At 31.1% G+C, this 25,546-nt stretch overlaps 2 protein-coding genes across 2 annotated transcripts in view; both read right to left on the minus strand.

Moving 5' to 3' along the window:
* The window catches only part of LOC123263996, a gene marked incomplete in the record, with an annotated part of 337,741 nt that overhangs the window by 89,638 nt on the left and 222,557 nt on the right, over positions 1-25,546 (minus strand). Inside the window, 2 exon segments of the mRNA XM_044727045.1 lie at positions 10,434-10,682; positions 10,808-10,951. Of these exon segments, the coding sequence (XP_044582980.1) occupies positions 10,434-10,682; positions 10,808-10,951 (393 nt within the window).
* On the minus strand, positions 11,990-14,798 carry LOC123264034. Its single transcript, XM_044727080.1, has 4 exons — positions 14,240-14,798; positions 13,465-13,881; positions 13,032-13,315; positions 11,990-12,837 (listed from the first exon to the last, which is right to left on the minus strand). Exons 3-4 carry the CDS (start codon positions 13,236-13,238, stop codon positions 11,995-11,997), a joined length of 1,050 nt encoding a protein of 349 aa, XP_044583015.1. The 5' UTR covers positions 13,239-13,315; positions 13,465-13,881; positions 14,240-14,798; the 3' UTR covers positions 11,990-11,994.

The raw sequence follows: 25,546 nt of genomic DNA on the forward strand, positions 1-25,546 counted from the left end.
TTTCTTCTTTTTTTTTAATGATTATTTTTCTATAATTTCTATTTATAGTCTCTTTGTTACCTCTTTCACAACATTCTACCACTTCTACTATATTAATTCAATCAAATCATTCTACTACTTTTGATTTTTTCGATGAGCTACCGGTTGAACCAAAACTAAAAAAATTAAAACTTATGACACCAGAAGTAGTTTCGGCAATGGATAGAGCGAATGTGAGTAGTAGTCAAGCCACGCATGTTTTTTGCGCATTTGCATCAGCTTTAGGAATCAATTTAAATGATGTTTCTGTAAGCCACCGTACGATCCATCGAAATCGGATCGAGATAAGAAAAAAGATTGCTGAAGATTTGAAAACTGATCTATGAGTTGCTCAATGGGTTGTCATTCACTGGGATGGAAAGTTGCTGCCTGATATTAATGGCCGGGATAAAGTCGAAAGACTTCCAATAATATTATCGGGTGTCTACTCAGCAGTTATTGGGAGTACCAAAACTTGACCGTGGGACTGGTTTAAACCAAGCAATCACCATCAAAGAAACCATAAATGAGTGGAATATTTCAGATCGGATTAAAGCTATGTGCTTTGACACATGTGCGACAAATACAGGTAAATGAATTAGTAAACAACATTCACCTGTTCCCGAAAAGATATGTGGATTATTCCACCAAACGATGTCATTATTTATAAAGAGTTTTTAGAATTGGTGTTGACATTTTTAGGCGGTTCTCCAAAAAATGGAATAAGCTTTAAAGCTCCAGGACCCAACCACCATGCCAGATGGATGTCAAAAGCTCTGTACGCTTTGAAACTGTTAATGTTTCGAAAACAGTTTCAAATGAATTCCACTGAGGTAAATGGACTAAGATATGTCTGCTTATTCCTCGTCAAATTTTATGTCATTTCATGGTTTCAAGCACCTTCTGCGATAAAGTCACCTAATCAAGATTTGAATATGGTTAAAAATATATATCAATACCGTTCTGTTCTTAAAAAAATTGCTGACGCAGCAAACTCGACATTATTAAGACATTTATAGTACCTATCCGAAGAGTTAGTCGGTTTAGCGTTCTTTGATGACAGTGTACCCTTACAAATTAAAAGGCAAACCGTAGCTGCAATGAAAGTGCGAAACAGTAATGCTGCAAACTCGAAAAAGTTTATTGCCAAAGATATAAGCTTGTTATTATCGAAAAATCTCTGTGATTTTGCTAGCAAGCAACCATTGCTTTTATTTCAACAGTTTGAATTACCGCATCAATTCATGGACAAGGATCCAGATCTCTGGGCATCTGATCAAAATTATTTACGCTGTAAATCAGTGCTGTCTGACTTACAAGTGATTAATGATTTGGCTGAACAAGGCGTAGCATTAATTAATGAGTACAACAACTGTTTGACCAGGAGTGAAGAACAAAGGCAATATTTATTGCAAGTTGTTGAAGAGCATAGGAAAAAATTTCCTAACGTTACTAAGAGTTACTACATTACTAAGTTACAAACCAAATACGTTTAAATGTCTGGAAATATAATAGATCTGGTTTTTATGTAGAAAACTTGTATTTTATGCTGGCATTATCCGATTAATTAGTGTGAATCTAAATATAGTTTTATAAATAAATATTACTTGTAGTAAATTACTTCAATAAGGGCTCAATTTTTCAAAAATACCTTTTCTTATTATTATGCATTCTATTGAAACTAGTTGCTCTTCGAATTTGTTTTTTATACTGTGTATTTAATCCTTAACCATTTATCCGAAAATTCAGTTGATCCTGCAGACTATCCCTAAAACTTTCTGCTGTAGATTATGATTAAAAGCCTTCAAAAATTTTATTATTGGAACATTAAAACGCTTTTCTAACTCAATATAGAATGTAGCATGTTTTTTAGTTCGAAAAATAGAAGATCGTTCGAAACAGAAAAGGATTACAAAGTACTAGAAAGAATTTGATGTTTGATTATATCAAATACTTGTTAATCATTCAATTTTCTTATTTTTAACTTCCCGCTACGAAAATCGAAGATTTTCGAAAATCGGGAAGTTATTGTTTTCACCCCGTTTTGCGAAAACCGAGTTTTCATCAGATCTCGACGTTTGAAGGTCACAGGAAGCTTCCCTGACTATCCCCGCGAGGTTGTCACGGTGTCTGTATGTATGTATGTGTGTGTGTGTGTGTGTGTGTGTGTGTGTGTGTGTGTGTGTGTGTGTGTGTGTGTGTGTGTGTGTGTGTGTGTGTGTGTGTGTGTGTGTGTGTGTGTGTGTGTGTGTGTGTGTGTGTGTGTGTGAAAGTATGTGAACCGCTTATAACTTTTGAACGGCTTGACCGATTTCATCGCGGTTGAAGCCATTCGAAAGGGCTTGACCAAACTTAGATTTTGAAAACTATTTGGACCGGTTCAGATCAATAGATTTTGAGAAATCTTCAAAAAACTGAAAAAAAAAATTTTTTCAAATGTGGTTTTTTTGGAATAACTTTTAAACGGCTTGATGGTTCAATTCCAAAAACTAATCAGCTCTTAACCTCAAAAAACCACGTCGATCGCTATCAGTCCAGTCAAAATCGGTTGATTCGTTCGAGAGATATCGTGAACGGAAGAAAACCGAAAAAAGTGTTTTTTCGGAATAACTCCGAAATTTTTAGCGCGATCAGTTCAAAATTTAAGATTCTTTGTGAGGCTTGAAAAACTGCGTCGAATGCTGCCAACCGCGTGAAAATCGGTTTATTCATTCAAAAGTTATTGCGGTTTAAAAATTCAAAAAATAGTGTCATCAAATCCCTATCAGACTTTTGAGCTCGAAGAGCTCAAAAGCATAGGAAAACAATCTCTTTGAGCTTGAAGAGCTCAAAATAACCCATAAATTGTATTTTTGAGCTCGAAGAGCTTAAAAACGTCATTGGTGCAATTTTATGCGCCTAAGTATGGAATTAGCGGGAAGTTGCAGGGATGGCCTTCAAGGTCAACCGTTTTCCTAATTTTTAATATTATATCTGGGTTGTCTTGAGGATTGGTTAAATAACCTCAATAGACCAAAAACGAAATAAATAACAATAATATTTGTTCACTTATTAAGCAAGTTATAATGTAAAAAATTAATCTAGGCTAACTTTTTAGAGAATTAAATATATTTAAAATTTTTAATTGAAATTGGTCATTTATCGTCAATAATTTAAAAAATATAGTTGAAAAATTATGAAAATATGACTTATCAGACTTGTTACTCTGAGCTATTGCGGAGACAACGAATCTTTCTTATACAATTTTGTAGCAAATTTGATGTACTAAAAAATAAAAAACCAATTTTTGTATTTTTATCGATGGTTCACTGGAACAAAGCTAAAAATTAGAAAAATAGGATTTTGTCGGTCTGTAACTTTGAAAATATTGATGAAACAAAAAATTTATCCGAATGTTTTTTGTAGTGCGTTAAATGGACTACAAAATTGTCATTTGACTTTTTGTTCTATCTTGGATAGTTTAGCTAAAAATTATGAAAAACTCGAAATTTGGGGAAAATTGATACTATAAAGCTTTATAAAAAGTCAAGCTTCGATGGTAGCAATATGACCCAATGAAATTTTTTGTTCAAAATTTAATCCCAAATGAGGTCTAATAGTTTATTTTATGAAAAAATGAAGGTGTAATAATGCTGTTACGTGAAATGTAACTTACAAATATAGATAATGCTGTGAAGCGGGAAAGAATAGGAATTACGGTAATTATTACGTGAAGCGTTCCACATTCACGTAACCGTATATTGGCAGGAAAGGATTGAGAAAGGAATGTGGAGAGGATCATCTTAATGTGAGTTTATAGAATATGCGAGAAAAAATTATTAGATAGCTCGGACTGGGATTCGAACCCAGAACCTTCCGAAGACGTGTCGGCTACTCTACCATTTGAGCTATCCGGTCTATACTAAATTTCCTTTCGCTTGTAACAGGGTAATTTACCCTGTATCTGTAAAACCGATCACGCATGATAATTATTCGACGCAGCACTGGCGCGTCTCGGTCTTCGGGACCCATTAGCGTTAAGTGGGGGTAAGTCTGAGGTTTCTTGGCTGATCGTGCAGTTGCGGTGAGTTAGAAGTAGTGCAGTGCTCAGTTCAACAACATCAGCAGCCAAAAAGTCCAAGAAGGAAGCCAGTTTTGAACAAAGAGTTTCCTCAACACAAATTTAACCAGGTATTGAGATTTTTACATTTTTGATGAGCCAAGGGGGTCGTATACCCGGCTCATCAATTTTACTACTTATCATTATTAATTAAATTTTGATAATTCAATTGTTTATAATAATTTGCTCAATAATAATTAATTATTTTAATTGATTTGATTCGTTAGCATTGTGAGCATTCCTCTTGGGGGATTTTATACCGGAGGAATGTTCTAGACCACTTGGGTTTAGGAGTCGTGAGAAATTAAATTATTGATTCGGCCGATTAATAATTATTAACATCCTAGATTGGCTTAAATAAATTCATTTTTATTAATAAAATATTAATTAATTTCTGAACACCAAGAATAATTCCAATCGGCAGGTCACGATCGGGTAAGCGCCGCTCGTATACCCGAGGTCAAGGCTTGCTACGCACTAACGAACATCGGCGTCCATTTTGAGCGCGCAAATTCCTGGCAATTATTTCACGTGATAATTTATTAGTAAGAACAATTGAATTATTATTATTTAATATTATTTGTTACAAGAAAGTATTATTTATTTAATATAATTTATTGAGAATTGGCTACTGAACTTCGACGCAATCAAGATTGGATACCCGTGGATAATTTTTCATGAATTTATGTTACGTTGAGATAAATTATTTTGTTAATTATTTATTAATCGAAAAATTCCACGTGGTCATTTTATATATTGAACTATTGAGGACTAAAATTATTATTTTATTGGAATTATTTATAAAAATATTTAACGGCGTGGATTAAGTCTCAGAAAAGTAGTTAGAATTTTATAAAGAAATATTCTTAAGAATTTATTCAAAATTTAAGAAATAAAATTTACGAGTTGAAATTGGATTAAAATTTTACGTCGAATGATCCGGAAAATTTATTTAATGTTGAGTATTAAACTCGTGGATAATTTGGAATAAATTCAAGCATCGGTTTTTAGTGTAGATTTTTTTGAGAATTAAATTATTAGTTGTGAAAATGGCTTACGATTTATTTGCGAGATAATGACTGAAAATTTTAGTAAAAAATTAATGTTGCAATTTTTGGAGTTTAATTTTATAAGTCAAAAATAAAAGTTAAGTACAGCCAGTGTGTGTGTGAGCGGGTTATGGGTGTGAAGATCGTGCGGGATATGTGAGTGTGAGTGTGTACATTCTCTACTTGTTGATGTTTTGCCGAGTAGAGTAGTTCGTATAGTCTAAGAGCGTGAGGGTCCGGTGGACAGCGCGACTTAGTTAGAAACTGCGGTATAGACGCTCCATAAGAGGGTACCGTCAAGATTAAGAATTTTGATAGAGCGTGAGGGTCCGGTGGACAACGCGACTTAGTTAGAAACTGCGGTATAGACGCTCCATAAGAGGGTACCGTCAGGATTAAGAATTTTGATAGAGCGTGAGGGTCCGGTGGACAGCGCGACGTAGCTTGAAACTGCAGTAAAGCGCTCCTTCTGAGGGTACTGTAGGATTAAGAATTTTTGTAACGATCTCTACTTGTTGATGTATTGCCGAGTAGAGTAATTAACATACCTTAGAAGCCGTTGTATAGATGCCAAGTTGGGGTACAGCGGTAGTAAACTAGAAACTGCAGTAAAGCGCTCCTTATGAGGGTACTGTAGGATTAAGAATTTTTATTAGTTATAAGGAATTTACACATCGCCCTCGTATACGATAGCCTCTGTACGAGGTGCTTTGCTGGCTACCTAGGTTAAGTTGAGGCGTCGGTTTTAGCTCGGAATCCTCGGTAGTAATAAGTCGTAGTGTTAAGTTAGTTTTAAGTGAGTCAGTGTACGTGCGAGTGAACAAGTTGTTATTCTATTTTGTTGTTAATAAATTTTTGGTACCGTTGTTAATTAAAAATTTATTCATTTCAGATCACCTTCCTCCACTCTCTCTCCCTGTAGATAAGCTCAGCTCTGGTTCCGGTTCTGGGAACCACGATTAAAAATCCCGGTGGCGCCCTTTTATTAATTAATTTAAATTCATTGGTTAGTTTTATTATTTCATTTAATTAATTTAAGGCGTCAATTGAGCGGAATATCACCCGTTACACGCTTATTATATATACATTAAGCCACACCGTCCATTATACGGCAAGCATTTTTACAAATATAAATAATGCTGTGGAGCAGAAAATAATCGGAGTTACGGTAATTATTACGTGAAGCGTTCCACATTTACGTAACAGGATATTGGTAGGAAAGGATTGAGAAAGGAATGTGAAGAGGATCATCTTAATGTGAGTTTATAGAATATGCGAGAAAAAATTATTAGATAGCTCGGACACGGGATAGCATTTATTATAATCAAAGACATTGTGAAAATCTCAGCCCTTCATATTAATGTATGGATGTGGCTGTACTTAATTCTTTATTTCCATTTAAATAACATAGAAAAAATTTTTTTTTTTACTTTTAAATTTTGCTATTCGACAACGAAGCATTTTATAGCTATGATCGATACATATTTTTGTAGGAAATTTAACAATCTACAAAAAATATTAGTTTGACTATATGCCTACGGAGAACTATTCCGAAGTTATCAGGCCTCAAACATTGAACTGTTTAAAAAAATGATAATATTTATTTATAAATACGAAAAATCGACTTAAATCACTCCCGTGTGAAAAAAAATTTGTCCTAAAATTGTCATAAGCTTAGGATCCTAAACGTGACAAAATTTAGGACATTTTTATGACAAATTTATGACACCAAACCGAAATGAAATTTAGATTTTAGAAGAATATTGTGGATATTACTTAGAGAAAAAATGTTTTTAAATTACTTTTATGACAATTTTAGGATACCTTTCTGACTGTTTTAGGACACTATTATGAATTTTAAGATACTCTTATGACAACTTTAGAACATTTAAATGACAATTTTAGGATACTCTTATGACACTTTTGTGACAATTTTATGATCTTTTATGAAAATTTTATAAAAATTTTAGGACCTTTTTATGACAATTTTAGGACACTTTCATGAGTTGGTGTGAAAGGATAACAAAATACCGTGTTCAATTTAAGTGGCATGAATTTTAAATTTTGAAACCGTCAAGCGAGTGAATGTATAAATGATTTTACGTCAAAATTTTATGATTTTACGTCAAAAAATTAAATTTCAATTATAAAAAATTAGAAGAACTTCTCGCTAATTCCATACCTAGGCGCTTAAAATTGCACTTATGACCTTTTATCAAAGTTCGATAAAACACGATTTTTAAAATTTTTAAACTGCTATAACTTTTGAACGCATCAACCGATTCTGACGCTTTTTGTGGCGATCGATGCGGGTTTTCAAGGTTAAGAGCTGTTTAGTTTTTGAGGTCGATCGGTTTAGCCAATTCGGAGGTATTTAGAAAAAAATGAAAAAAAAAACATCTATTTTTTTCATTTTTTTTCACTTTTTTTTTGCAATTTCTCGAAATCTACTGGTCTGAATCGGTTCCAACCTACAGGAAATTTAAGTTTGGCGAAGACCTTTCGAATGACATTATTTGCGATTAAATCGATCAAGCCGTTCAGAAGTTATTTGAGGTTTACATACATAGATACATAACACATACATACATAAACACATACACACACACACATACAGACGTACGGACATCATCGTAAAAATAGTCAAAGAAGCTTCATAGGGCTTCAAAACGTCAAGATCTATTGAAACCTCGATTTTTGCAAAACGGGGTGAAAACAATAACTTCCCGATTTTTCGAAAATCTTCGATTTTCTTAGCGGGTAGTTAAAAATCTAAATTTCGTAAATTGAAATTTTGAAGAAGAAAAATCCAAATGAAAAATACTAAATTTCCGGAAAAAAATAAATAAAAAAAATTAGAAAAACGGTAGACCCTGAAGGCCATCCGTGTAACTTCTCGCTAATTCCATATCTAGGTGCTTAAAACTGCACTAATGATGTTTTTGAGCTCTCCGAGCTCGAAAATACAATTTATGTCTTATTTTAAGCTCTTTGAGCTTAAAATAATAGCCTTTCTATACTTTTGAGCTCTTCGAGCTCAAAAGTATGATAGAAATTTCATAGAACAATATTTTGTAATTTTCAAACTGCTGTAACTTTTTAATAAATCAACCGATTTTCACACGGTTGGCAGCATTTGACGCAATTTTTTCAGTTTCATGCAGAATCTTCAAGTTTAAATGAATAAAACTAGGAAATTTGGAGTAATTCCAAAAAAACACTTTTCGGTTTTCTTTCGTTCATGATATCTCTTGAAAGAATTGACCAATTTTGACCGGCTTGACGGCGATCGACGTAATTTTCTCATGCTAATAGCTGATTAGTTTTTGCAATTGATCAGTGCAGCCGTTTAAAAGTTATTCCAAATGAGGTCTGAGTTTTGTTAAAATAACACTTGTTTTCAAATATTTTATCGAGGATATCTCTCGAACCAATCAACCGATTTTTACGTTCTTGGCGGCGATCGGCGCGATTTTTTAAACTTTAAAAATTATTTCATTTCATCAAAAACGATCCGAGAAGAAATGTCGAAGTTATTTAAAAAAATACTTTTTTCGGTTTTCTTTCGTTGACGATATCTCTCGAACGAATCAACTGATTTTGACCAAATTAGCGACGATCGGCGTGGTTTTTCAAGCTTAAGAGCAGATTAGTTTTTGAAGTTGATCGATAAAACCGTTTAAAAGTTATTCCAAAAAAAATTTTTTTCTTATTGTTTTTGAGATTTTTCAAAATTTTTTAATATTCAATCAATTTTTATGAAAATTTATAAATTACCTATTTATTACCGCAAGTTTCACTAGCGAACCTTTTATAAGAGTTTTTACAAAGTCATAGAACTTTATAAAATTTTATGAGTTTTAATGCAGTATTATGAAATTATACAAATTATTAGACTTAAATTTTATACAATTCTAGCTTTTAAAATCTATTTAATCTCAGAAACTAATGATGCTTGGCATAAAAAAAGAGCCTTCGTCTGTTTTTTAAGTTAAAAATACTCTGTCATCAAAGTTTAGTCGCAACATATCAATATAGGATTTCAATTTATATCATTGGCACAGTAAGAAAATATTATTTGTCTATATTTACTTTGAAATTTTGGTGAAAAATTATAAAATCTTTAAAAAATTCGAATTTTTGATTAAAAAACTTCGAAAAAGTTGCTTAAAAAATCGATGATATTTGAATCCCCATTTGACAAAAGGCTTTAAAAATTTGTTTTAAAGTCTAGTGAAACATATATTTTTTTCAAAAAATTAAAAATGTCGGTCTTCGAAAAAAGTCAAAATTTGAGTTAAAATGTAAAAAAACATGGTGAAAAAAAAATATTTTTTTTTTTTTAATATTTCGAAAACTACATTTAAAAGTGAAGAAAATAGCCAGTTGCAAAATAAAATTACGATAATTCAATCAGGAGTTATGAATTTCTGAAAATTTCCTCATCGTTATTTTTTCGCGACTGTCAAAAATTCGTATCCGCAAGGTTTTTAAAAATTGAGGGCTCACAATTTAGGATTAGGTGTCTCTTTATATGTGGGTCATTCTCAGTTAAGACGTAAATTCGACGTTCACGGTGAAAAATCATTTTTTTATTAATTTATTAAAAGTATTTATTAAAAGTATATTTAAAGTATTTTTTCTTAAAAAAATTTACATTTAAGTATTTTCTATTCATAAATCAAATTTTTTATCAATTTGGTACGCAAACTTTTTTTTAATAAGAAAAATTTTTAAAAATCTTAGAATTGTGAGTTACTGTGTTTTGAAATTGGGCAGCCGAGATATGAAAACTTCAAACTAGAATTTTTTTACTGTTTTTTTATTGTTTAAAGGTTGCATATTGTTTTTAAGTTAACGTATAAATATATACACAACATAGTTCATTGAAAAAACTCGATTATTATGTTTGTTTTTACATACTGTTTATAAAGTTTCTCCCCTGGATTGAGTATCTCCCCTGGTTTCTTATAAAACAAAATAAAATTAATAAATTGACTGACCATCTTGCAGACACGTTTAGAATGATTGTTTTAATCGTTACATTATAAAATTTAATTAAATTTTCAAATTTTTTATCGTGCCGCGTTTTATCAATAAGCGATTTACGTCTTAACTGAGAATGACCCATGTACAAAAACATATAAAAAATTCAACCGGATAAAAAAATATGATTTTTAAAATCATGTGATTTAGCATGGAATGACCCATATACATATACTCTTGTGTTACTGAGTAAGAATACTTTGAGTGTAAAAAAAAATTACCTTGATATTAATAAATGAGTCACCAAAAGGATCAGCTTCAAACGGATCTTCGGAAGGTAATGGACAATTTTCTGGTGTAATTTTATCCATTTGATGAATTCCCTGTTGTAGGGAGTTTAATTCGAATTGTAAATCAAGAAGATCAGCTATCACGCCGTTTCTGGTATCTAAATTCTTATGAACTGATTTATCAATGTCGATACTTAATGATCGTTGGCGTTGATGACAATTTTCAGTTTCAGCTGCGCCCTAATAATGAATTGTTGATAAACATAGTTTCATAATGATGTTATTTATGTATATTTATAATAATCATAGACCTAAGTAGCTCTATCCTATATTTTTTACGGGATGTATTACTTAAAATCATTTACCTTCGTATCTGGCGCAGGTTCCACAAAAATACCACTTGTATGAAATTTAACAACATTTTGTTCTATATGCTGCTTTGCCATTTCAATTTCTTTCTTTTTTAATTCAAAGACGACTTGAAAAAGGTCCCGCATAGCAATCACAACCTAAGTAAATGAAGTTTAATGTATCAATAAAACAATTTTTTTCCGAATGAATAATAATAATAATAATAATAATAATAATAATAATTAAATATACAATAATAATAATAATAATAATAACAAAAGCGGAAAGCGGCAACTTTGTTTAGCAAAGCGGGACAAAAGTTGCTACTTTCCGCCCGGAGGGCAAAAAAAAAATTAGGAAAACGGTTGACCCTAAAGGCCATCCCTGCAACTTCCCGCTACCTCTATACCTAAGTGCTCAACAATTCACTTATTTTTTAAGCTCTTTGAGCTCAAAAATATAATTTATGTGTAATTTTGAGCTCTCCGAGCTCAAATAAATCGCTGTTCTGTGCTTTTGAGCTCTTCAAGCTCAAAAGACTAATGGAAGTTTTATAGAACACTATTTTTTGAATTTTCAAACCCCTCACCCCTTTTCAAATCTCACGAACAAATTAACCGATTTTGACCGGGCTGGTGGCAATCGATGTGATTTTTCGAGGTTAAAAGTTGATTAGTTTTTGGAATCGATCGGTTCAGCCGTTTAAAAGATATTTCAAAAAAACGAATTTTTGGAAATTCTATTTTAGAGATTTCTCAAAATTGATCGACTCAAATTATGTAAATTAGTATTAGAATTTTAGAGGCAAAGGAACTCTTCAAAACGCCGCTTATTTCAATCGAACCGGATGATCCGTTCAAAAGTTATGAGAGATTTACATACACATACACACACACACACACACACACACACACACACACACACACACACACACACACACATATACATACATACAGAACGCGTTTTGAAGTTATTCAACTTTAAAATATAATTTATAATATTTTTTAATTTTTTGACGAAACTATCAAGTTTATCAAAAAATTTTGTCAAATTTTACAAATTTTTTGTATTTTATATTTCTTTTGGTTTAACAGATCCTTTTATTCAACTGTCAAATTTCTTATCCTATCGTATCTTAATTTTTCAATAAATTCAAATTATTTTTATTTTCAATTAAAAATTATTTTTATTTTTTTTTTCCTTAACCTTGTGACATTAGAGTAGTTTTATTACAATTCGGAAATTTTTTCCTATATTCACTGATAACAAGTAATAAGTATTGCAATTGTTCTTCATTTTTTGTAAAACACTTATTGTAATGTTCGATCAACGCTACCCCACGTTCCGCTACATCGTTAACCACAGTCAATTTATCAAAAAACTTCACACATTCATTATAACTTTCATCAAAAGGCCAAAAATTCACATCTCTTTCCATAAAATCATACGGTAAATCAAACGCTGTAAAAATGAACATAGAATCTTTTGATACAAAATCACTCATATCTTTCTGCAAAAATCCTTCAATGTCTTCTTGTCTAATCTCCAATTTTTTGGCTTTCGTATTAAAACCATCCCGATTCTTCAAATTAACAATAATTTGTTCTTTCACTTCATTATTTACACATCCATTAAATAAAGATATAACGGCTAATTTTTCAGATAAACACCATAGGTGATTCTTCATTTTTTCAGTAGTTGCAGTTGATATTGCCAAATTTACTACTTTGTATCGAATTAATTTCTGCATGAAAATTAAATCATGTTGTGCAGCCAAAGTCGCTGAAGTCGAAGTAAACCACGCTGTTATATAATTTGTGATGATAAACTTGCATATTTCTCGGAGGCTATTTATCTCAGAAGTTGTGAGTTTGAATTCTTCCCGAAAAATGAATATTTTTAAACAATATATTGCTTTGGACATCCAACGAGCATGATTTATAGCTCCTGGACTTTTGAACAAAAAATTTTCTTTTGGAACAACTCCTAAGAAAACTGATGACAGCTCCAAAAATTCTCTGTAGTCACTTCTTGGATGATATTTCTGCAAAGAAGTTAAAATTTAAAATATTGATTCATAAACTATTGTTTTCCATTCGTCGAAAAGAAAAGAAATAATGAATAAATTTGAACCAAAATACAAATAATTTTTGAACCGATAAAGTTGATAAGCTTTATTTCTTCTCAACGATTTTTTAAGATATGCAACGAAACTTAATCACTTAACATAGATCTTACCTGCAAATATTCTCCAATGAATCCTAAAATTTCATCAGTGATGTCTGACAAAGCTTGATCAACAGCGGTATCTTCTATACCCGCTTTGAATTTTGATTTATCAATTTTGTTCCAAAAACCTTTGAATCGATTGAAGATTGGCACGTTCGGGCCTGTTTGTTTAGGCCAATATACTTCAAAAACGGTTTTTAAAATAATTTCAAACATGTGGTGACGACATGATAACCAAATAAGTTCCCGACCTAAAGCTTTCTCTAATTCAACACCTGCGCCGTGATAAATACCTAAAAAATAAAATTCAAGTGAGATATTGGAATAATGCAAATTGTATTTTAAACTTGTTGTTGCTCACAAAAACTTAAGAAACAGAAAAAATTTTCAATTTTATGTAAATGATTTTAAAGTATTTTAAGCGAAATTGTGTAAATCTTACAAATTTATTTCAACGCCATGAGAAAAAGTTTCCCGTCCCAATGAACAACGTAATTATCATCCAATTTCAATTGTTCCTTTAGTTCTCTAGCTATACCTTCTCTTAGAGATATACGTGCCCGTCGAATAGTACTGTAGCTTAAATTAACATCATTAAGATCATATCCAACAATCTTTAAAGTTGCAGCTATGATATAAGTAGCATTTCTAGTGCTTACATTTCCGCGATCTAATGCAGCAACAAGTTCAGGTGTCATTATAGACATTTTTGAAGTCACTTTTGGCAGAGATAATTCATCTTCGAAATTTGAAACATGACTTATCGTTGATTGTGATGTTGTTAGTGTACCTTGGCTTGAAGTAGTGTTACTATCTTGGCTTGGAGTGATGGTACTATTGTCAACCAGTTCATCCGAATCTGTGAATTATTAAAACATCGTACTTTTAAAAATGTTCATTGCTCGATATATCCTTGAAAGCTCATGAAGTAAAAAAACATAAAAATCGCAAAGCTTGTTTCCCGTGATTTATTTTACACTGCTTTTTGACCGCAGCATCCAAAAAATTTTAACCAAACTTTACTGAAAATTACACTTTTTGCAAAAATTAATGAAGTAAAAATAATATAAAGATTTTGTGTGCTTGCTTGTCTACTTAATGCGAAAAGTAAAAAATCTCCATATTTTACAATTCTTTTTCTATAATTTTAAAGTCAATAAATTAATCAATCAGTAACTAACATGAAATATTTGTGAAAAACTTGAATTAATACATACTTTCTTCATTTACCTCCATCAGTTCTTCATATGTTAGAGGTTTTTGTGGAAAATTATCAATAAATCCATGCCGACCTAATGATCTCTGGGCTAGCAAAAATTCATTTCCTTCTTTACTTCAGGTTTTGGCTGCTTTCGTGTGCGCAATATCAAATAACTCCTTCAACTTATTTTTAAAAACAGTTTCATTTTTGATTTGCGTGAATGATTGTCTCCATTTATAACTACGCTGCAAACTTTGCCACTTTTTGAACTTTCTCAATAACTTATTGATGGCATTTAAAGTCTCACAAGTAGGAATTTGAGCCTTTTTCCATTGTTCTTGAACCTCGGTCACAGTAAATAAAGCACTTTGTTTAACACCACACTTTTGTACTTTATGATTATAGAAAAATAAAGCTAAAACGTTCTTAAAAGTTGGAAGTTTACGTCCAACAATACCAGTTATTGGAAAACCAATTAAATAAATTTCTTTATCCACTTTTTATAATCGATTTTGTCCATTTAAAAAAGGACTCAGATACGAAATAATTCAAAGAAGAATAAATATCGTTCATCAAATAATTGGACAAATAACCCATAAAAAAGGAATTCTAGGATATGAATTAATTAATTGCAAAAAAATGAATTTAAAATACAAGCCAAAAATATTCACGAAAAACAATGATAAACTATAGCAACAATCAAAGTCCGAATTTGGAGGTTAGAACACCGCGTCACTCACAGTTATCAATTGAACAATGGGTTATTATTACCCAAATCAAAAAAGTTCGGTTAAAGCGTCGAGTCGCGGAATAATGAGCGTTGTAGTGCGAGGTAGTCAGATACTAAGGGAGGGGGCGTCCTTGAAGCTTTTTTGATGGTATGAATAGTAGTGTGGTTAATTAAGAACAAGTAGTACAACCGATGTCTTCTCTGTTTCGCGCTTCGATGATTTTAACTGTGAAACTAGCTTCGATAAATAAAGAAATTAAATCAGTACATTTTTATTAAAGTAATAAAATTAATTGCATGAATTTTAAATATATAATATTATGAACTTATAAAATCAATTAAATAATAGATGAAAATAATTTTTAATTGAAAATAAAATTAATTTGAATTTATTGAAAAATTAAGATACGACAGTATTAGAAATTTGACAGTTAAATAAAAGGATCTGTTAAACCAAAAAAAAATATAGAATACAAAAAATTTGTAAAATTTGACAAAATTTTTTGATAAACTTGATAGTTTCGTCAAAAAATTGGAAAAAAATGAGAAAATATTATAAATTATATTTTAAAGTTGAATAACTTCAAAACGCGTCGGTTTATCGAAAAATTCTAAGATAGCTTTTTTGTAGAACGTTCAATTTTACACAAGAAAATGATTTAGTCTAGCTTTTTTGATAAACGATTAAAGAGTTATAAAATTCTAAACTCAAAAAAACAAGCTTTCCCATGTTAATCATACGGGAAATTGAAATTTACCATGCGGGACATCTTAATATTAATATTAAGGGCTGTAACTTTCACAGGATTTTTTTTTCATTATTTCCAACAATATTTTCGATATATTTAAGAAAAAAAAATATTCGATTTTTTTGAATCAGTCTAATATATATATATATATATATATATATATATATATATATATATATATATATATATATATATATATATATATATACTAGCTGTTACTATTTTATTTTCAGATCTAGACTTGAAATTTAATAGGAGTATTGTTTTGACTTGCACAGATTCCAAATTCCATCAAATTGGCCTGTATCTTTTATCCATGTGATTATTCTAGCTAAAATTCATTGTTACTTTCAATGTGCAATCACGATAACATTCCCGTGGCTTTCTTCCAAAAATAAATATTAATTGACACGAAAAAAAAAATTTTGAAATGAGCATTGATAGTCATAGTTAACGTAATTGCAGGTCTCATAAGTAAAGTTCATAAGTTCATAAGTGAAGGCCATAAGCCTAGCTTAAATTGCGACAAATTTCGCCGTTAATTAAAATTTCCTCCGTAACATCAATTATACATAGAAAATTATTTGTACTTTCTATATCTCATGTGTTTAGAAAATGCAATGCTTTTAATCTGTTACATTTTCGCGATCTCATAATAAGAACAATTCATCGGTTATGTGATCAGCAAAAATAAAATGTTTGTAAAATTCTTAGTTTATGAGAGATAAAAGATTTCTACCAAATTTAGAGTTTTTAGAAGCTATATTTTAGAAATTAAGATTTTATATTATTAACACCCACCCCCCACGATTATTATTGGAGTTGATTCGTTGCAAAATCTATTCTTAGATCATTTCTATATTACATATAGAAGACTTCGACTAAATTTGGAGTTTATAGGATCTATAGCTTGGAAATTAAAAATTTTAATTGTTAACATCCACCCCCGCAAACTCCTGTGAGGTATCTTAAAATTCGTTCGTATATTATTTCTACATCTCTTAGAGAAAATTCTTACAAAATTTGGAGTCTATAGGAGCTATAGCTTGAAAATTAAAAATTTTCATTGCTAGTACCCACCCCCGCAACCCTCTCTGGGGTGAGATATCGTAATATTTGTTTATAGATTATTTCTACATCTCTTACAGAAGATTCCTACCAAATTTGGAGTCGATAAGACCTATAGTTTAAAAACGGGAATTTTTCATTGTTAACGCCCCCGCACCCCACTTGTGGGTAGAATTTCGTAAAATCCATTCTTAGCTGACCTCTACCTAGCGAAAGGAATATTTCTACCAAATTTCAAGTCTCTAGGTCTCATAGTTCCGGAGATATCGTGATGAGTGACTATATCTGTAGAAAGTCTCCTTTATATATTATATATATATATATATATATATATATATATATATATATATATATATATATATATTTATATATATATATATATATTGTAACAGGGAAAATCGAACTTCCCGGGGTCATTATCGACCACTTAATTAACGCACGGTAGGTCAGGGCTTTCCCTTACCTTTCGATTTTTGACAAGTAGTTTCGACTTGTCACCGGGCGTGCTAATCGAAAGTCCCCACTACAGTCCCCGGAAAATGAAGCGCGGGAGCGAAGATAGGAAAGTTGGAGAGCACGAGGAGAGGTTATAAAAACGCCGGGTGTTGTGTCAAGACTCTCTTTCTTCCGGCAAATTTTTGCGAGTACGTTGGGTAACTGTGTTCCAGCGTGGGATATTTTTCTGAGACAAGTAAGTAGTTGATTTCTTAAGGCTTCACGAATGGAACGAAGCGATTAAATTTTATTGTCTGGTATTTTGTTAAAAATTACTTGTCGTTAGGCCATTTGGCTGACGATCTTCGTCTTATTCGAAATATTTATTTACTGGAATTTCTAGGATAAATTGATCGAGGATAAGATTGGGGAGCTGGGTGTAATTTGGAGATACGAGTTTCTGGAGCCTTGGAAGTCAGTAGGCACAGTGGAGCTGATCCCGTCATTTTCTTTCTACTGGGAAAAGATTTCATCGCTGGAGTACCGGTTTCAGTTGTCAGGTATTCTAAGTTATTTTAGGCCAAATTAATTAATAATTTAATTAAGAGGCCAAAATAATTAAATTTAATTTCTTGAGCGGTCATCTTGGTATTAGCAAATTCGTACCTTAGTTTCTATCGTCAAGGTCAAGTAGTTAGTTTTGTCGCTAGACTTTTATATTTAATAGATAAATTGTTAATTTATTGGTGAAGAATTTATTAGTAATTTATTATAGGCCTGTTGGCTATGATAAATTAATTTTAGTTAAGAATTTTCGAGACAGAAATTAATTAAGAAATATCGCCTAGAATTTATTTAAGGAGAATTTAGAATTGAAATTAAGTTAGTGAAGGTCATTCTATAATGCTCCACGGTGGTAATTTTGTTGAGACGTTTTAGAATTTCAGAGTTGAATTTAAGAAATTGTGTTAAATTAGATTTAGGCCGGTGGGCTAAATTTAATTAATTTAGTTAATTTAGCGAAGGTATTTATTGAGAAATTTAGTGAATTTAGAAAATTGATTACCGAACTTGTTAAGAAAATTATGTAATGAGCTTTGTTAAAGATTATTTAGCGGAGATCAAGAAATGAAATAAATCAGTGGGTTTATTAGAATAAATTGATTGATAACTTTAGTAGAAAATTTAGTGAGTTGGAAATGAATTTAGTTAAGAAGATATATTAATGAATTTAATGAATTAAGATCGAAGGTCAGAATTTTGTGTTAAGAAATTGTTAGGCGTAATTTTGGAATTTTGGAAAATACGAAATATTGAGAAGTTTTATTGGGTAAAATATGTTGTTTGTTATTCCGTCAGTTGGACGAGGGTTAAGGAATTAGGAATCTAGATGCGTAATGGTCTATGATTAAATTTAGAAATTAGGAATCTAGATGCGTAATGGTCTATGATTGAATTAGGAAATTAAGGATAGATGCGTAACGGTCTATGAATGAATTAGGAAATTAAGGATAGATGCGTAATGGTCTATGTGGAGTTAAGAAATTAAGAAGATAGATGCGTAATGATCTATAGTTGAAAGAATTTAAGGATATTTAGTTGTAAGTTTTGGCAAGTGCCTGCGTAGGTGAGAGGTCCTCACAATTAAGTAATTGATAGGTTAATTTTAAGGGTAATATTATTAAGGAATTTTGTTAAAATAAAATTGTTTACATTGAATAAATAATTAAATTGTTAATAATTGTTTCTCAGTATTAATTTTTCAGCCTTTCTCAACTTCTCACGACCCGATCTTTCCTTCTCATGCTCCCCGGTTTCTGGGACACCGAGTATAAAATCCCAGTGGCGCCCTTTTCAAAGAGGAAAGGGGTGACCAATTGGACAGGGCTAACTACCCCGTTACAATATATATATATATATATATATATATATATATATATATATATATATATATATATATATATATATATATATATATATATATATATATATATATATATAGAAGAAGAAGATTTCATTTTGATATTTCAACTTTATAGTTAATCTGCATTTCAATCTATAACGCTAGTAAATACTTTCGTTTCCTCAGTTTCAACTTATTGCATATAGCAGATTCTTATCAAATTTAGAGCTAATAGGACCTTATAGGAAATTTGAAATTTTCATTGTTAAGACCCACCCCCGCAACCCCCTGTGGGGTAGGATATCGTAAAATTCATTCATTAATTAAGAGTCTGTAGGAGCTATAGCTCGGAAATTTTTAATTTTCATTGTTAACGCCCACCCCCGCAATCCATGTTTTAAGTTTTCCAATTACAGCACTAGAGCGCATAATGCGGCATTGTGCGCAGCATCGAGTGTTCCAACTACAGCAACGCTTCGCACAGTTGGACACTCAAAAAACCTTTGCTCGAGGATGTGATGCCTAAGTGTCACCAATGAATCTACATAACATTTAAAGTATTTTTTTGTATTGAGTTTATACTTTGTAGTCAGTGCCAGTCGAACTAGGTGCGCAGTCATTTTGTTATTTATTTCATTACTGAAACTCTGTGGATACAGTTGAGAACGAGTGAATGGAGTCTCTCCCCTGTTAAGTTTTACTTTACAAATATTTATCTAAAAAATTTAATTCATCTGTATATTTACTTCTTATTGTGTATAGATTCTAAGTTTTCTTGGTTAATCGCGTACAATAAATACATTTGTAATTACTTCTGTTTTTGTTACTAAAAAGTATCTTACCTGTTTATATCTCCTCTGTCTTGTAAAGGCCAAGGGTGTAACAGGGTGATTTACCCTGGGTCGATAATAATTCAGATATCGATAATATTTCGACGCAGCACTGGCGCGTCTCAGTCTTCGGGACCTAATTAGCGAGTAAGTGGGGATATTTTGGAGCTTACGTGGGAAGCAGAACATTTGCAACCGGCAGAAGTAGTTGAGTAGTGGAACAATAGTGACACGGGGAAGACTCCCTGAAGGAAGCCCAGCATTTTCCAGAGATTCAAAAGGAGTTTCATCAATTACAAAATTTATCAGGTACGAGAACTTTGTCCGTGAATGAACCGCGGGGTTTATACTCGGTTCATTTCACTACTTCTCTTATTTTTTTTTATTACTTATTTATGATTAATTATTTATTCCTGATTGATTAATAATAATTCAATAATTAATTGCAATTGATTTATATTTGTTAGTTGTTGTGAGTGGCCCTCAACGGGATTTTCACCCGAGGACTACTCAGAGAACTTGTGGTGTAAATTTTCGTGAGAATTTATTTGATAAAATTAAATTACTCGATTAATTATTAATAATTTTCAAACATCTGAAAAATCGGTTTAGTTGTATATATATTATTTAATAATTTAATAAAATAAAACCGAATAGAAAAATCTTCGAGAAATTTCCATTGTCTTCTCACGGACTAGTCAAGCGTCAGTTGAATTGTACAACGCAGTTAATTCGTAACCAAGGTCAAAATTTACTAAACACTAACAAATATTGGCGTCCATTTTGAGCGCGCAAATTCTTGTTGAATATTTTACTCGATAATTTATTATGAACAATTGAATTATTATTATTAATATTATTTATTACAAGGAAATATTTGTTTAACATTATATTATTTATTGAGAATTTATTTACTGAGATTTCGACGCATTTGAGACTGAGTTACCCGTGGATAATTTTTCACTAATTCATTTTTATATTGAGATAAATTATTTAATAATTATTTATTTAACCGGAAAATTTCATGTGGTTATTTTTATATATTGAACTTATGTTCTGGAAATTTATTTTAATAATTTAATTTCATTATTTTGATAGAATTCTTAGAATTTATTTACCAGCGTGGATATTAAGTCCGGCAGTATTGAGTTAGAAATTTATGTCGAATATTGTTAAGAATTTACTTCAATGTTGAGTATAAAATTTATGATTGATTTTGAATAAATTTATGCGTCGGATTTTAGTTCGAATTTTTGGGAATCAAATTATTAGTCGTGAAAATATTTTATAATTTAATTGCTAGTTAATGACTGAAATCTTTAAGTTAAAATTATTGTAATAATTTTTCTTGAATTAAATTTTGTTAATAATTTTATAAATAAAAGTAAAGTAGATTCAGAGTGTGTGAGCGTGTGCGGGTTATGAGTGTGTTCCGGGTTTGTTCCGGTGTGTGTTAATAGACGATCTCTATTTATTGATGAATGAGTAGAGTAATTAATACAAGTTTGGTTTGTGTTAATTTGGAAAAATAATAACGACCCCTACTTATCGATGAATCTCTGAGTAGGGTAAAACCATTAGTTTTGGTAGTGTGTTGAGTCGTTTAGTTAGTAATTAGTTGAGCTACTACGTTCTCTACTTATCGATGAATCTCTGAGTGGAGAACTAATACTGTAAATTTAAGTTGATTATAGTGTGAGTGTGAGTGTGCGCAACTTGTTAAATAATTTTGTTATTAATAAATACGATCGTTTGTTAATTAAGAATTTATTTATTTCATAGCACTTTCCTCCACTCTCTCTACCCTAGATGATAAGCTCATCTCTGGACCGGTTCCAGGAACCGTGAGAAAAATCCTGGTGGCGCCCTTTTTGTTCATTAATTTTGTTAATTTTATTTAGTTTATTTTATTTAATAAAGGGATCAATTGAGCGGTATCAACCCGTTACAAGGGAAAGACACGATATCCAGGGGAGATATGAAAACTTCAAACTAGAATTTTTTTTACTGTTTTATTATTGTTTAAAGGTTGCATATTGTTATTTAATTTAACTAATAAATATATTCAAAATATAGTTCATTAAAAAACCTCGATTATTATGTTTTTCTTACATACTGTTTATCAAGTCATTCAAATAACAAAGATTCGTGGTTAGATGTTATTATTCTTGATAATCAATCCAAAATGGTCAATTTTTGTAAATCTAATCAACCCTTTATAAACGGACATGATTATCTTGTATGCGATTATAAGTTTGATTTCGAGAAGCCTTCGGCGAAAATTATAAATTATAGAGACTTTTCTAAAACTAGCCAAGAAGCTATGAGCAATGCCCTGATGCAATCTCTTAAAATTGATAGTGAACTCATAGAAAATTCTGATCCTAATTATGTAACTAGCTTTTTTCATGAGACTATTATTGAAATTCTTGAAGAATTTGCACCTATTCGTTCACGCAAAATTACTCATGTTCCTAATCCCTGGGTCACAAAAGAACTTAAAACCAAGTGCAAAGAACGTGATACTTTGTATAAACGTGCAAAAAGAAATAATAATAAGGACCTATTAAATCTTTTTAAAATTAAAAGAAAGGAATTAAAAATAAAGCTTACGGAGGCTCGTGAAAATTATTTATGCAATGCACTGAGTAATATTCCATTAGGTTCAAATGTATGGAGTAAACTTAAGCATTTGGGGTTAATTAAAGATTCAAATCCCTCGCCCTTAAATTTCTTTGACTCGAGAGAATTAAATAATCACTTTGCAAAAATAGTAAGACATCATCCACCATGTAATGAAGCAACCTTTGAAGAAATTAAATTGTCTCATAGTAGTTTGGTAAATTGTTCCTTTGTATGGACAGAGATTGACATTGTAGATGTAACAAAAGCTCTTCATCTCACTCTCAACAAATCTAAGGGTAAAAGTCCGGATGAATTAAATCTTTATTGGCTAAAAAACAATATTCCCCAGATAACAATCTTTCTTACACAGCTTTTTAATCGATCTTTAAATACTGCTATCTTCCCTCAAGCTTGGAAGGCAATTTACATCTTACCATTGAACAAGACCTCTCCACCGCGTTCCCTCTCTGATACACGACCCATTGCAAATACTTCACATCTAAGTAAGGTTTTCGAGAGAATAATTGCTAACCAAGTAGTTACATATCTTGAGGATAATAATCTTATTGATAAATATCAATCAGGGTTCAGAAAACATCATAGTACTCAATCTGCCCTATTAAAATTGACAAATGATATTTCCAGAGCTATGGATAGTAACCAATTAACTCTAACAGTCTTTTTTGATTTGACCAAAGCATTTGATTATGTTAACCACAAAATTATTATAAAAACCTTGATAGAATTAGGATTTTCTCCTGAGACAGTTAAGTGGTTTCTGTCCTACTTATCTGATAGGTCGCAAGCTGTACTTGATGGAGATGGTAAGCCAGTTGAGTTTCAAACTACAACATCTGGAGTTCCTCAAGGGTCTGTTCTAGGACTCATATTATTTCTATTAGTTATGAACTCTGCGGCTAAACGATTTACTTATACGAATCATGGTTTATTTGCTGATGATAAATATATTTATTTACATTGTTATAGTCATCAAATCCATGAAGCTACTAGACAGTTGAACCTAGATGCTCAAGCAGTAGTTGATTGGGCCAGAGATAATGGGTTAGAAGTAAATCTACTTCAAACTAAAGCAATGGTAATGGGATCAAATTACAAAGTAAAAGCTCTTATGCGAGAAGGTATTCCAAAGCTAGAAATTGATGGTGTACCTCTACCTTATATTGAATCAATCAAGTGCCTTGGAGTTCATTTTACGTGTAATTTATCGTGGAACTTACACACATCAAAAACTATAAGTAAAATCAATTCGGCATTATATAGCCTGAAATTACGTAGAAATATTTACACTTCATCAATTAAAAAATTACTTGTATCGGCAACTATTTTACCGTTAATTGATTATTGCTCTATAGTATTATTAAATGCAACTGATGAAAATGATTGTAAACTCCAGCGTTCTTTAAATTCAGCAATTCGCTTCATCTTCAATTTAAAGCGAGATGAACATGTCTCGCCTTATAGACGTGAACTGGGATGGCTCTCGATAAAGAGTCGTCGAATTTATTTTACTTGTTATTACTTTTATAAATTATTAGAAATTGGTAAACCTAGCTATTTGCGCGAATTATTTCAAGAAGACCTTACTGTAAGACGCTCTGAGAGACTAGCAGCCAAGAAAAATAATATTCTCTTTAAATTCCCAAATTTCAGTACCACTCATTATGAGTCTTCTTTCGTAATTACAGTTATACGATTATGAGAAGAACTACCAGAGGACATTATAAATTCATCAAGCTTGGAGGTTTTCAAAAATAAAATTTTTGATTATTTATTTAATTTAGATGTTTGATCATAAACTGTTGTAAATGCTTCTATCATTATTTTATTAATCTTCAAACTTCGTTAACCTTCTTTATATAGCTTCTTTTTAATTTAAAGTTTCCTACCTGTCTCTTTAGTAACATCTAGAATTCTTAAAATTATTAGTTAATTCTTTATAAATTAAATTTTTATATTAATTTTTAATGTAGTATATAATATTATCACCTATCTAAAAATATTATTGTGTAAAACACTCTAAATATTTATAATTTAAACTGCACAATAATGTAAAATTATATGTATACTTACTCTTTGTCATTCGGCAACTGCCTTGACATAATTTTGTTAATAAACTAAACTAAACTAAACTAAGTCTCTCCCCTGGATTGAGTATCTCCCCTGGTTGCTTATAAAACAAGATAAAATTAATAAATTGACTAACCGCCTTGCAGACAAGTTCAGAATGATTGTTTTGATCGAAACATTGTAAAATTTAATTAAATTTTCAAATTTTTCATCGTGCCGTGCTTTATCAATAAACGATTTACGTCTTAACTAAGAATGACCCATATATCGGATATAACGCGGCTTGTCACGACAATAGCGTGACCAATTTACAACGGATCTCTACCAAACTCAACATACTTATTCTACAAATAAATACCGAAGTCAAGTTCGAAGATGAGCTTAATCGGTCAAGTAATTTAGAAATGCTAGGATTTCAAAAATTTGAAAACCATAAAAATTCATTTCTTCACTTTCTTACTCGAATATTTTTTGAATGGGATAACTTATTGAAACTCTGTAAATTGCATCTGAAAGCTTTTTAAATAAGCTTCAATTTGAGTACTATATTATATGTGTAGCTCAAAATTATGTCCTATTCCGCTATGCCAATTATGAAATTTGCTATTGCACTGGTTTTAGTATTTTTCCGTCGACATACTCAGTAAAAAATTTTTCACTCTATATTACACTCTAGTGTGTAGAATTTAACATTCTAGTGTGTTAAATCATTAAATCAACACATGAGAATATTAAATTCTACACTTTAGAGTGTAACATTCAACACACAAATTTTAACACTCTACACAATGACGAAAATTTTTTTACTGTGCATATTCTTGTCGATTGCATAGAAGTTAAAAGTCCTAGTTTTGTATACAATGCTCGTTAAATTTTTTGCTATTCATGATGAAAT

Source organism: Cotesia glomerata, linkage group LG1 (genome assembly GCF_020080835.1).
Source record: "Cotesia glomerata isolate CgM1 linkage group LG1, MPM_Cglom_v2.3, whole genome shotgun sequence".
NCBI classification, from domain to species: domain Eukaryota; kingdom Metazoa; phylum Arthropoda; class Insecta; order Hymenoptera; family Braconidae; genus Cotesia; species Cotesia glomerata.